This window comes from Alligator sinensis, unplaced genomic scaffold, assembly GCF_000455745.1.
Source record: "Alligator sinensis unplaced genomic scaffold, ASM45574v1 scaffold34_1, whole genome shotgun sequence".
Taxonomy (NCBI): domain Eukaryota; kingdom Metazoa; phylum Chordata; order Crocodylia; family Alligatoridae; genus Alligator; species Alligator sinensis.
This window is the reverse complement of record NW_005842151.1, coordinates 1,826,029-1,840,931: the sequence shown is the minus strand read 5'-3', so window position 1 is coordinate 1,840,931 and position 14,903 is coordinate 1,826,029. Positions and strand designations below refer to the sequence as shown.

General features: G+C 40.9%; 1 protein-coding gene across 7 annotated transcripts in view; it reads left to right on the top strand.

The window, feature by feature from the left end:
- The window catches only part of NEK7 (NIMA related kinase 7), a 132,151-nt gene that overhangs the window by 19,676 nt on the left and 97,572 nt on the right, over positions 1-14,903 (top strand). For all 7 annotated transcript variants that reach the window (XM_025206332.1, XM_025206331.1, XM_025206334.1 and 4 more), the window contains one exon: positions 6,833-6,916. In XM_025206332.1, coding sequence (XP_025062117.1) covers positions 6,860-6,916 — 57 coding nt within the window. In that variant the 5' untranslated portion in view covers positions 6,833-6,859. Of the gene's footprint in view, positions 1-6,832; positions 6,917-14,903 lie in introns of those variants that run through there.

Genomic DNA, 14,903 nt, shown 5'->3' with positions numbered 1-14,903 from the left:
GAGTCTGGGGCCAAAGCCAGAACTGAGCTGCCACCTGCCCTGGGCCAGTACTTGAATTCAGTATGAGGTTTTTTCCTCCACATGCTGATTGGAGAAAACCATCTCTTGGATTCACGTAAATATGGCACCTTGAAGACAGAGGAGATGACAGTTAGTGGTTCTTTTGAAGGAAAAAAATATAGAAATAAAATGTTATTTATTCATATGATGATCAGATCCTCTTAGTGAAGGGCTCTTTGAAACTTAATTGGTAAACACAAAGAGGAGAAGACAGTGCAGTTGGAGATGTTGAGTATGCCATCTTTTTTTTTTTAATGAAGTACCACTTCTAGAAAAGGGTACCCTTTGCGTAAAGGGTTTTGTAAAAAAAATTTCAAGTTGCTGTTAGTTAAAAAAGATTGGAATAGAAGCACAAGATAGCGGTGTGCGAAGTGGGCAGTATTTGATTTGGATTTGGATTCGGCCCGATTTAGGGGACAGTGTTTTGATTTGCTGATCAGACAACTTTCCCGATTCGATTCAGATAAAGCTGAGTCTGAAGATTTGATTCTGATACTCTGAATTGGCGATTCTACCATAGGCACAGCTCTGTTTTTTCTGCATACCTTGAGGTATCAGGCGTGACTTGTGAATGCTGAGATGGTGGGGTGGATGGAGCGTCCCACGGGAACGCAGTGGGGTGGGGTTTGCTGCCGAAGGTGTGGGGCACTCCCCGCAGCCCCCTGGCTCAGCAATCAGCTGCGGGGTGGGCAGCCTCAGTACCCCCTCAGACCCAGGAAACACCAATTGCTGAGCCTGGCAGGGGCGGGGGGGGGGGAATCACTCACTTGCTCCATGGTGGACCCAGAAGTGGACTGGAAGTACTTCTAGTCCACTTCCGGGTCTGACACGGAGCGCGTGGGCTCCCCACCCCCGCACCCTCATGGGATGCTCCATCTGTCCCACCATCTCAGTGTTCATAAGCTACGTCTGGTACCTCAAGGTACATAGAAAAAACATATAAAACTGTGTGTGTCTATGGCCAAATTATTGAATCTCTCTGAATCGAATTGGAGGCTTCTGATTTGATTCGGAGAGATTAATGGGTCTCCTGATTCAATTTGGATTGAGAGATTTGGCCTCTGAATCCGGTCAAATCTCCTCCAGATTGAATCAGCGACTGAAGCTTGACACACCCCTAGCACAAGACTTTTTGTATCTGATGGCAGTGATTACATCTGCTACCTCTTTAAAGAGGGTCTTGGATTTGTAACTAGGGTGGCCATCATAGAGAACACTCTGGTTTTCTGCTCCTCTGTCCTCTATTGATACAAAACCCGACACCTTCTCTTTCTTTAAGAGAAAAATAGCGGTCATAAAGGCGTCCGCTTTCATATTAATGGAGGACAGAAGACAACCGGACTGTCCTCTTTGACAGCCACCCTATTTGTGACTGTGGTTAAAGAACCTTAAAAATGAACAACTACGAGAAGAAAACTCTTCAAATCACAATCTGAGATTCAGTTGATTCCTGAGACTTGTCTGATTGTAATCTCTTTCTGTACTGCCATTTGTTTATATTTTGCAGTGGGATGTTTAGAAGATATTTTAGATCTTGCAAGAAACTGTCAGTACTTACTGCCTTCATCAGGTTGTTTAAATAACTGGTCGGACTGTCAGAGACTTTGGAAACAAAACAAAAGAACTGCTAGCAATTTTCCATTCTAATCGTCATGTTCATGCTGATGCTTTTAGCAAGCTTATTTTTTCAGCATTTTCTTGTAGAGGCTCACCAGGGCTATCATAAAATTCTGCTGATGACGTGTAACGGTTTTATGATTGATAAATTACATGGTTTCTTTAGCAGTTCTTCCTATTTTTCTTCCTGTCTTGAGCCATCAAGATTAAAACTAGCTAAAAGTTTAAAGTTTAAATATTAAAATTTAGCTAAAAGTTTAAATATTATCTCTCTGACCCTGTTTAGATTTTATTAAGGTTTGGGTTAATTACAACAAACTTCCCCAAATATGCATGTTTATATATACATATTGTGGGTAGATAGGATAAGTTGTGAAGTCCCAACCAGTTGCCTGATTGGAACGTGCACTAGGATGTGATGATGCTTTGGCTAGATACTGCCATTGGAAAGATATGGCCTGATTTTTTTAATTTTTTTTTCCCCAGCTAGTGTAGTATAGATGGAATAAAAATCATGTCATTCATCAGGAATGATTGCCATGGAGCCCAGGACAATATTAAAATCTGCTTTTGAGATTTTATGCTTGGTCTTTTATCCACAAACTCTAGGATGGTCCTCTTTTTCACAAGTATTATGTATGCATATGTGACAAAAAGGGTTGAGTGAGCTGAGTTCCAGCATGAAGTTATTGTGGTGAACACTTACTGGGGATGCTCAGTGAGTAAGCTTTGCTATAAGTAGTTTTATAAGTATAGCACCTCTATACCCTTTTCAGTCTAGGGGAAGATCGTCTAGATCTGACTGTAGACTAGAGACTGCTGTTGTGTTATTTGGGGTGCTGATATTCCTCTTTTAAAAGAAGAAACTCTCCCCACTCCTTTTCCCGGGAGCTGATGAACAAAAGGAGGTTTCAGAGATGGAGATGCTATGGATCACCAGGAACTGAGAAGAGCCAGGGTCTCAAAGCCAGAGGCTCCCCCTTGTGAAGCTCTGCTAAGGCTAACTGCAGGGGTTCCTCTTAGGAGAGGGAGACTGAATAGGGCTGCATCTTGGGTAATCCTGAGAGAGCTTTTTCTTTTTTCTCAGAAGTGGCACTTGCTCTTCCGTGAGAGTATGAATGGAAGGGTAATTACAGGGGTCGGCAAAATACGGCCCAGGGACTGGATCTGTCCTGCCAACTAACTGGATCTAGCTTGGAGGTGGGCGCCTGCCAAGTGAATGGATCCAGCCTGTAGGAGGCTGCGTCATGTCAGGAGGCTGGAGCTGTTTTTAGTGTGCCAGGTGCATGTTCTCTGTCTCTGTCTTGGTCAGGGCTGCCACCAGTGTGGAAGTGGAAGCATGAACTTGCCTGTAGCTGTAGTGTGCCCTGCCCCTCCCCCTCCCCCTCCTCCTCCTCCCTGAGTCTGGACCCAGCAGCTCCTGGCCATGTCCAGAGCTGTCCAAGGGGAGCCAGCAGCTTTTGGGTTGGGGCTCCAGGCATGGCAGGGAGGGGCAGGGCAGGGCATGCTACAGCTGTGGGTGGTTTCTGACTTGCGCATTGGTGGCAGCCTGCAGCTGTAGCACCCTCCCCCCCGCACCTGGAGCTCCAACTGGAAGCTACTGGCTGTGTTTGGGCAGCTGCAGATGTGGCTGGCTTCTGCTGGGTCCAGACAGTATAGGGGAGCAGGGTGAATTTCAGATGGGGGGGGGGGTGGAGTCATATAAAAGCTATGGGTGGGTTCAGGCTTCCATGCTGGTCATAACCCTGGGAAGGAAGGATGGGGAAATAGGGAGAGAGAGGTGTGGGCCTTGACAGGTCACCAGAACTCAGTGGCCCACCAGTCCAAATAATAGCCATCCCTGGGTTAACTGCTCTTAATTGCTGGAATTCTGCTGGGTTAAAATGCATTTTCCATTTTGGCATTCAATTGTTTACCCAATGAAATCTTTTGAATGTAGAGAAACTGTATTCCTTCCAGTTCAAGGTCATGTTCTGCTTGGTAGGCTGTTCATTAAGTATCATTGGGCACATCTACACATGCACTTTAATGTGCATTAGCCTATTCTAATGCACATTAAAGCATCACAAAAAACCTGTGCATTTTCGCTAATGTGAATTAAAATAGGTTAATGCGCTTTTTTAGTACTTCATAGTGGAGGGCATCTATAAATGGACAGTAAGGCTGCTCTGACTTGCTGTAATTACAGTGCGTTGGAGCAGACTGAATTAATAGAGTCTGCTGGAACGTAATTACACTACACTCCAGCAGACTCCAGAGTCTCGTGCATCACACTGTTTCTGCGCTTAAAAATGGTGGCAGGGGCACTTCAACTAAAGCTTGAGTTTTACTTAAAGTGCCTCTGCCACCATTTTTAAGCACAGGAAGTCTGATAAGATGCTCTGGGCACTTTAATTAGAATGGCTCTTGGAGCCGCTTTTAATTAAAGTGCGGGGCCACCATTCCTGAACCATGTATATAAATGCCCCTAGGTACTAAATTTAATGCGCCTTAGGAAAAGTACATTAATGAACTTGTAGACGTGCCCACTGAAACTCAGTACGAAGAACATGAAGAACAATATTTGTCTTGAAGCTCTGAGAAGGACTTGTCAGTACGTTTAGAATAAGGAGGTGAAGTTGGCTTTCCTATAGATTCTCTTTAGATTTGCACGGGACCACTTGTTGAAGTTTTTGGATAGCAAATAGTTCTTGCATGCATATTTTTTTTTACATTTTGTAATCTGATGTTTTTAATGGTCAAAAAAATCCTTTTGTGTTTTTTCAACTAAATATTTGATATTGATCTAAGTAGCTTTGTACCTAGTTTTGTCTTCTGCCTGCATGAATTAAGCTGTAAAATGTTAAACATGAAAGAATAATACAGGCTAAGTATATCAGTTCTTTTTACATGTATACTAATTCTTTGTGCTTATTTTCTTTTTAATATGCATTTTCAAGTTTGACATTAAGGATTATTTTTACTAATTCACTGAAAGCAAGGTTAATACATAGTCGTTTTAGAAGCGTAGTAGCTTCTATAAAGTTGTGATACTGTTATTGTGACAGTTCTATCTTTTTAATATCTTGGTAACAATACCATCCTGAAAGTACTGGTATCCTCTAGGGATAAGTAAAATACTGTGAACAGTAGATATTAATTTGAGAATAGATATGTTGCAGTTAATTAAAAAAAACCCCAAAAAACATGCCTCCCCCACAAACCAACCAACCAACCCAAAAATGCCACTTAAGTAGTTGGGAAGGAATCAATCCAAAATACATTTTTAAAGTTGGCCAGAAAAAAATCCTGTAAAAATGATTGTTGGTTTTGTTAAGTCTATATTATATACATCTGAGCCTTAAAGGCTTTTTTGCACTATGTCATTAGGTGGGATACGTGAAGAGAATTGTTTCTGCTTAAAAGTTTCACTTACCATTTTGCAAGTTTATTTCTACAATAGTAATAATAGGAACAGGATATAGTAGATTACTGTAGGTGGAGGTTTTGCTTTTCAGGCAGGGAGCCCTTTCTATTGGATTTTTATTTTTAAAAATACATGAACTTCATAAAATTAATAACATCCATCATCCAACAGTTTCCTCAGAACACACCCATGAAATGCACAATTAGCTTTATGTTTACAAATATGATATGACATAATTGGGGCTTAGAGTGTTTGAATCCTTTAGTAATAAAACATACAGCACTAAAACTTAATTGTAAGTCTCTTGCAAAAATGTATAAGCTGTATATTAAAGTTAGTGCCTGTTGTAAAGGTTGCCTGCTGTTTTCTATTAAAGCAACAGAAAAAAAGGCTTTTTCCTTTTACCTACTTGTATTTGAATTTTTTCATGTTGTGTTGGTTTTTGCCCTGTTTTATTTATTTTGTTTTGTTTCAGGGAGATAGGAATGTTTAAGCAAAAATAGTTTGGACTGTTTTTTGAATGAGTTCAGTGGAGACGGTGGGTAGATTTCCGCTCTTCAGGCTACTTTCCCGTCCCCCACTATCATTGTTTTGACGTAGGAATCCGAAATTTGGGTATAAGCTAGTTTTGATGTCAGAGTTGTGACTTTTGGTGTCACTATGAAAATCTTTCTAGAGTTGGCTCAGTTATAAACTACAAAAAATCATCCCTCTGTTCACATGCAGTAAGAATTGCTTCTATTTGATCATCTTGAATAGAGGTAGAGGTTCACATATTAAACAGGCAAAACAGATGCTTCAATATGCTTCTAATACCAAAGGGTGTAATAACTTGGGAACAAAAAGCTGTCTTCCTGAGTTTTGAAATCTCTTCGCTCTTGTCTTTTCCCTGGTTTTGTTGATCTCTTATGAAATGATCCTACAATATTTGTTTAAATCCATACAGTGTTTGATGAACCATTCTCATAAAAACTCATTAGCTGGATCTGTAATGGAGACTGGATTGTCATCTTACTGGGGTCACCTGACCCCACTTGTCATTTTTTCTGCCTGGTGCAGGGGGTTGGACCTGGTGATCTTCTGAGGTCACTTCCAGCCTTACAATCTATGAATCTACTCAAACCTGTTTGTTAATAATTCTGAACATTTTGCAGTTTTCATAACTCATCCCTAACTCTTGTCTCTAAATTGGGACTATTGCTGCATAGAAATTCACAAATGAGTGAATTCCATGTGAACAACATTTCATCCAGGAGTCTGAATTTTTAGCCCCACTTTAATCACTGGGTGAAACAGCTCTTCAGGCTGCATCTTTGATGCCCTGATATAGAGGATGCCAGGGTGGGTTTTACTGATTTAGTTTCACTGAGTCATTGCTTAGTTCAAGTCACAGTGATCTTCTATGTGAACCTGGGCATCCCAGGTTCAGTCCTTGCTGATTGCCTCATAGGTTGTCGTTTGCATATGCACAATAATTCTTTTTAAAAGACAGCTTAAAACAATCACCTTCCAAACAACGGCTAAAATTTTAGATTTGCAGATTCAAATTTCAGAAAATTCTTAGCATCGAGGTTCATTCTTTTGTCAATCTGCTTTTAGAAGAATTTAGCATTTTGAATTAAAATTTAGTGATGCATTTTATTTGTATTAGTATAATTGAAACATGCTCATAAAATAAGCAGTGAATATATAAACTCTGATCAACCTGTTGTTTTAATCCATATACATATATATATTTTGTGTTTGCAGAACCAAAACGTCCTGTTATTTGACACAATGGATGAACAGTCACAAGGCATGCAGGGGCCTCCTGTTCCACAGTTTCAGCCACAGGTATGTTATTTTTATAATCACGTAGGAGCAACAGATGTTAAAATAACATGCAGAGGACAAAAGAAAAAAAATTATTGAACTTCAAATACTTTTTATCCATTATACAATGGTGTTGCAAGACAGAGGGCTTTTTGTATATCACAAGTGTTTTAGCATGGTATTCAGCGCAATAGTTCATTAAGATAATTGAGATAATCATGTGCAGTAGCATAACTGACTTCATCACCACTGATGATTAAAGTGAATATTATAAGACCAGATGTCTTTGGCTATTTCTGTCTGAAGACGTTTATGGAAAAAGAAGCCATAAAGAAATTTAATGTCATTTTGGTTATCTTGAAATTTTAATGAATATCAGTCTTATGTTTCACAGGAAAAAAAAAAACTTTCATTTCTGCCCCCTACTGCTTCACCCACTGGGAAAGGTTGGAGTGGCGGTGGGAGGCAAAAATGAAAGTAATTGTTTTCCTGAGAGAGACTGAGCTGTTAAACACTATTCATTTCAAAATTATGTCAGAGTTACCACATTTATTTCAGATTGCTCCTTTTAACCTTCTCTTCTTACACCTCCTGCTGCTGGTCCTGTGAGGGTTAATGTCTTTCCTTATAGAAAACAGACAAAGAGAAATTCCCACTTATGGAAGCCCCGTGACAGGGAGGATGTGAAAGAGATTTAATTATCCTTGTGTTTGGGGTGATGGTGTGAAATAAAGAAAAGATTATCAGAGAACAAATAATATTTAGGTATTGCTCATAAACTTTCTTGTAAACATGTTGTGTTGCTTTAATTTTATTTAAAAGCTGGAGGGAAAAAAATTCTACTTGAGCCATGATCCTTCACAAACTTATCCAAGGACATCTATCTGTTTTGTCTGCTGTGAAGAATCCTACTGAAGTCATTATAATTTGCCACAGTAAAATTACACGCTTGAATTCTTCTTCAGGGTTGGAAGCTTAATTTTTTTGCTTCACAGTTTTTTAACCTGAATAATAAAGTGGATGTGGCAATACATGGTTATTCTAAAGTTACAGGTGATCATGCATATGTGTTAGTACTGATCTTTATTTTTGTGACCAGTATTTAACAGAGCTTGTGTTTCCCTGCGTGCAGTGGAGTAGCTGTTAAGTATACATATGCAGGAATGTTTTGTTTGTTTTTTTTTAATTCTAGAGAACAAAACATTTATACATTTAAGATGTAATTGCATATATTCAATTTTAACAAGTATTTTTGCAACAAATGTGACAGCTTATGTTCATTTCTCTTAAGGATATATTTGATGAGACAATTTACGATGCTACTAGAATCTTTATATTGTGAATCTCATAAAAGCTCGCCATATTTATTATAGACTTTTCTTCTCCTTGTCTGAGCAGAAGGCACAATCATATTTGTCAGCTTGGGTAGGGTTTATGCCTGTTTCCAAAAACCTCTTTCCCCCACTCCTGCTGATCTTTGGCAGCCTGTTCGTTCGTTTGTTTTTAAACTATCTTACATCAGTCTTGAGAGTATCATTAATTATAATGTTAAACAAGACCAGGCCTAACAGGGTTCTTGCAGTACCCTAGTAGACATCTCCAACAGAAGAAACCAACATGTATTCTTATCCTTGGTTAACCTTCAGGCATTTTTAAGTATACTTGCTATTACTCCATTGCAAGGTAGATAGGCAATTGTTCTTTTTTTTCTTTAGATTAGAAAGGTCATGGGCATAGTTCTGACTGTTTTGCATTTTGAGGAATGAGGTGCATATTACTTTGTTAGCCAAATATATAAATAGATTAATATGCCACAGAATTATTTTGATAGTGTCACTTAGTGACATTTTCACCTTGTTGACCTCTTTTTTCCCCCTGTGAGCTGGATATGCATATTAAATCTGATAGCTTCAGCTTGTTAAAGCTGTGCAATTGTGAAAAAATTAACGATGAAACAAACTGTAAGACATATTTTCAGTTAAAATATGAATGATGTATTCAAAATTACTTATGGTCTCCTATCTCAGCTTAAGATAGTGGTAATGATTAATGCCTTGGTAATTTAGGAGGAGAAACATTAGAAGAAAGTAATACAACAGATGAAGGAGAAGATGTGAAATATTGATTTGGGAATAATTACATCTCAGAGCTGGAAAACCTGTGAACTAATTCTCTGGGTTATAAAACTGTATGTATGTACAAATTGAAAACAAATTAAATTAAATGGAAAAATTAAATTAAATACAAATTAAATTACTCTGGAACGTCACAGTTACTTTGAAAAAGGGAAATGAGTATAATTAGCCAAACAGTTTAATGACTCAGTTCAAATTAATTTGGAAATACCATTCTATGTTCAGGTTAAATCAGTAGAAGTTTCAGCATAACATTGAGAAGCTAATATTATTAAAAAAAACTCTCTGTATTTCATGGGGAAGCTTGACTAAATTCTGCAATGGGGATTCAGTTTGTGGGAGAGTGTTCTATACCAGTATTTAAAAACTTTCCAAAGTCATGGAACTCTTTCATATCACTTCTAATGCTGCAAAACCCCTACCCCTATCCTGTGAGCTGAAACAGACAAGCAACCTGACTTGGTAGTGGCAGCACACTGCCTCTTGGCCTGCTCTGCCATTACTCCCAATCTCTTCACAGAACCCCTGATGATGTTTTGCAGAACCCCAGGGTTCCACAGGGCACAATTTGAAAATGAACACTACAAAACAATTATACACATTTTGTAGAGTAGTTGGATGATAAGGGACTAATGTTTAATTTCTTGCTATGCCTCAGGCTTCCCTTTTGGCTGAGTAAATTAGGTTGAGATCCTGAAAGGTATTAAGGCACTAGACTTCTGTTGAAATTGATGCAAGTCTAGTTGTTAAATACCTTTTGAGTATCTTTAGTTTCTTATCTATGATATAGATAAGATAAGATGTTTTTATTACCTTACAGGTATGTTTAAAGATGAATGCAATAATTGGAGGTCTGGGGTCATATAAGAATTTAAGATAAGTGGTGAAGTAGCATTCCAGTACATTAGATGTAAGATTCTGCATCACTTCAGATGCGTGTAAAAAGCAGGGTTTTGTTGAATTAAACATGAGAATACTACATCAGGTGATTGGCTTTAAAATTCAATTGATAGTGTGTTCCCCTTAATTTTTATATGGTCAGTTGGCAGTAGGCTTCTGTATTGTGTAGTTTAGGAAATCTTGGGAAGGGAAGAGAGAGAAATTTAAGTTTTGGCCATCTGACAGGAGTGGGATAGAAATTTGATCTTGCTATCAGCTGTGGTAAACTAAGAATTCGAAGAGCCAAGAGGGAGGCAGGGTGGAACCCCTGCTTCCTTAGTGTGACGAAGCCATCAAAAAAGCCAATGGCACTTTATCGTGCATCAGCATAGTTTCATAGTTTTAGGGTCGGAAGGGACCTAATAGATCTTCTAGCCCGCCCCCCCGCCAGGGCAGGAGAACAACAAAAAACCCTAAAAACAAAAACGGGACTCAAATGAGTCCAGCCAGGTAGGCATCCAGCCTCTTCTTAAAGACCCCCAGGGTAGGGGCCAGCACCACCTCCCTTGGAAGTTGGTTCCAGCACCTAGCCGCCCTAACTGTGAAGTAGTTTTTTCGGATGTCCAATCTGTACCTCCTCTCCATCAACTTGTGCCCATTACTCCTTGTTATGCCAGCGGGGGCTAGGGGAAACAGCGTCTCCCCCAAACCCTTCTGGTTCCCCCTAGTGAGTTTATAGACGGTCACCAGGTCCCCCCTCAGCCTTCTCTTGTGGAGGCTGAATAGGTTCAGGTCCCGCAGTCTCTCACTGTAGGGTCTGCCCTGTTGTCCCCGGATCATGCGGGTGGCCCTCCTCTGGACCCTCTCCATGTTGTCCACATCCCTCCTGAAATGGGGCGCACAGAACTGGACACAATACTCCAGCTGCGGCCTGACCAGCGTCGCATAGAGGGGGAGGATCACCTCCCTGGCTCTACTCGAGATGCACCTGTGGATGCACGACAAGGTCCGGTTAGCCCTGCCAACCATGACCTCGCATTGTCGGCCCATGTTCATCTTGGAGTCAATAATGACACCAAGATCCCTTTCCGCCTCCGTGCTCTCAAGTAGGGAGCTCCCCATCTTATAAGTGTGCTGCTGGTTCCTACTACCCAAGTGCAGCACCCTGCACTTGTCCGTATTGAAACACATCCTGTTCCTGTTTGCCCACCCCTGTAACCTATCCAGATCCTTCTGCAATCTCTCTCTCCCTGCTAGCGTGCTCACCTCCCCCCAAATTTTGGTGTCATCAGCGAATTTAAACAGGTTGCTTTCCACCCCAGCATCAAGATCGCTGATGAAGAAATTGAACAGCGCAGGCCCCAGGACCGAGCCCTGGGGGACTCCACTACCCACCTCCCCCCAAGTTGAGTATGATGCATGACGAATAGGTTCAAGGAGGTGATACTTCCCCTCTATCGGGTGCTGGTCAGACCGTAGTTCGAGTACTGCGTGCAATTCTGGGCGCCGCACTTCAAGAGGGATGCGGATAACCTGGAGAGGGTTCAGAGAAGGGCCACTCATATGGTTAAGGGCCTACAGACCAAGCCCTGCGAGGAGAGACTAGAGAAACTGGATCTATTCAGCCTCCGCAAGAGAAGGTTGAGAGGCGACCTTGTGGCTGCCTATAAGTTCATCATGGGGGCACAGAAGGGAATTGGTGAGTATTTATTCACCAAGGCACCCCCGGGGGTTACAAGAAATAATGGCCACAAGCTAGCAGAGAGCAGATTTAGATTGGACATTAGGAAGAACTTCTTCACAGTTAGAGTGGCCAGGGTCTGGAACGGGCTCCCAAGGGAGGTGGTGCTCTCCCCTACCCTGGGGGTCTTCAAGAGGAAGTTAGATGAGTATCTAGTTGGGGTCATCTAGACCCAGCACACTTTCCTGCTTATGCAGGGGGTCGGACTCGATGATCTATTGAGGTCCCTTCCGACCCTAAGATCTATGAAGAATGGTAGTTAAATATTGATCATTTTGGCAGAAATGTCCAGCTGAGTAATTTACAGTGATACATTTAAATGTCACCACTTGACAGTGAGATGAATTGAAGTAATTCCTCTTCTTGGGTTATTTCAGTGTATACTACAGCCCATTTGCAGCTGCAGAACTATGGGATACGGATGCCTAAAATGTTGTAGAGTATCTGGATGAAAGGGCTTAAATACCTGCATTTTAGTGGATTATGATTGTCCTAAAAGTAAAAAAAAAGGAAACTATGGAGTCAGCCTGCCTGTTATTGCAATGTGTAAGAAGCAAGATTTCCTTGGATTATATCTTTTAATGGACCAGTGATATAGTTGAGAGACATGTGACCAGCTTTCAGGCACAAGATATCTTTCCTCAGGGAGTGTTGGCTCTTTTATGATATATAGTTTTCAAATCTGAATTGTGGCTTAGTTTAAAAAGGTATGGTAGACTTGCGTCAGAATGAAATATCTTCATTGCTGTTAGTCCTGTTAACTCAAGAATTCCATGATACACCATGCTGCACTAGGTAGGGCTCTCTTTCCTTACGTCCTACTGAGATTTCTGTTGGGGCAGGGGGACACGGCTCCTTAATTGTCTTTATAGTTCCATAGGAGTTCTATGCATAGACTTTAGACAACATATTCCATACCGCAGAGGTGGGCAAAATGCGGCCCGTGGGCCGGATGGGCCTGCCAGGCCATTCTATCCAGCCCACAGGGCCCCTAAAAATTTAGAAAACTAATATTTATCTGCCCCTAGCTGCCTATCATGGGGCCCTTAATGACTGGCCAAAACTCAGTAAGCAGCCCTCCGCCCGAAATAATTGTCTACCCCTGCCATATTGTGTAAGCAACGGGTGGATTCTCACTGATTCTGAGTCAGTGGCTTGATTCATTGAAAGTAACTGGAGTTTAGGTACTTTTGAAGATTGTTTATCCTATGAGGAAATGGGAGACAATGGAGGCCATAACTAGGCTGTCTTGGAAAATGCTCTGAATTAGGATGTCTCCTGTCCTGTAAGTCTTCTACAATAGTGGTTCTCAATCTCTTTTTGTACCAGGACCCATTTTGTAAACATCAATAGCCAGTCTCAACCCAGTGCCCATCACTCCTGACCTGCTGCCCCCCACCCCTGGTCCCCCGCCCCCCCAACATGTGGAGTAGGGGGTGGCTGTGTGGGATGGGAGGTGTGTGTGTGTGTGTGTGTGTGTGCAGGGCATGGGGGGCCCCAAGCAGCCCCTTGCAGACTGAAACTCTGCCAGCCTTCAAGGGAAGACACAGTTTCCCAAGTTTTTCTCCTGTAATGGAGAATCCATTTTAAATATTTGTTTATGACCCTTTCATATATTCTTGTGACCCACTTTTGGGTCACGACCCATGGTTTGAGAAACTGCTCTATAACACTGCCCGTATTGGATGCTGTGGCCTTGGCCAAAGGTCCCCCAGGAGATTTGTAGCGGTGATTGCCTTGTGTAGCTATGGTCTCCTTGGAACCTTCTCTAGGGTCTGTATGTGCTGGCCTTTGATAGAAACCATTCCTACTAAATGCTAATTTGGCACTTGTCAAAAGATTGTATTGCTAATGTCTTGTTTATTAGCAATCATTTTTCCTGGTGAAATTACTAGTGCATTACAGTACTTGTTTTTTAACTACTCATGCTTTGATGCTAAGCTACTAAAAATATTCTACTTGTCTCATTTTTTTTTAAACCCAAGATTATGTCTGATTATAGTAAAAAAGTGAAACAGCCCTATAGATGGAAGTGCATCAGAGAGCAACAAAGACCAATATTCTATGACAGTTTTAATAGATATGTTGTCCAGAATCCTCAAAATCTAAAATTTGGAAAGTCGTATTTTAAAAATCATTGTATAGACAACAGTTATATAGAAACTGTAACATTAAAGATGAGTGGGAGCGCTCACTGGTTTACTTGGTGGATAAAATGTAATGTTATCATTAGTGAAGTGTATATAATATGTTCTCTTATGGTCTGGGACCAAAGGAAGCCTTTATCCTGCATAAGCTGATTTCTGTACAAATTGCGTTGTGGCTAGGAAAGACCCAGTGGTGGTTGGAGATGTGCAGCTATGTTGCTTCTCATGTCAGCTCACCACATCTAAATTGTATGACAGGACAAGGGAGCAGATGAGACAAGCTGTCACTCAGCCATACTGCCCTTTGAAGAAAGGCCATGGGGGGGAAAAGGTGCCGCAAATGGGCTGTGAAGTTTACATATACTGCCCACTGTTAAACAGATTACCTCTAATGAAGTGTCTAATGCTCAGGCCATATCAGCCTAATCCTTGGTGGCAGTTCATCCCTCAACTGCCAAAAAACACCGCCCTCTGGCCCTCTCTCGCCACTCTGGCCGCCAAGCACAGGGAGGTGCCCGGTCTTAATAAAGCAAGACAGTGTGTGATCTGACATGCAAATGTAGGTCATTGCATATGTAAATGTGTGATTACAAACCTGCATGCCAAAACACATTAGTGAGACTTTGCTCTCAGCATGCGGTTGTCACACTGCCTTAGTAGTTCACGCTAATATTTGTCAAGTTACTGTGAAGACAGAGGCCGCAAGTCCCAATTCAGATTTGAAGCACATGGTACTTTTAAAATATAGCTTATTTAATGAAGCTGTATTTTACAGTGCTATATAACGAAAGCCAGTTTTACAAATTTATAGATTGCTTCGTTATGCTGTGCCTCAAAGCTTGGCAGTTATCAAACCAGACATTGTATTTTAGTATATAGTTTTACGTTGATATGTGCCATTTCTATCAAAATAAGTGAAGTATATACATAAATACTTATTCTGCATTAACAGACCTCAACAGAATTGAATATAAGAAATCTTGTAAAATTACCGGTGTCTGCTTTTAGAATGTTTAGTTATAAATGTGGTCAAAGGTCTGTTGCATATCTTTTGAAAGTGAAAACAAGGAATGATACAGTACTACCTTACTGAGGGTTTCTGTTAT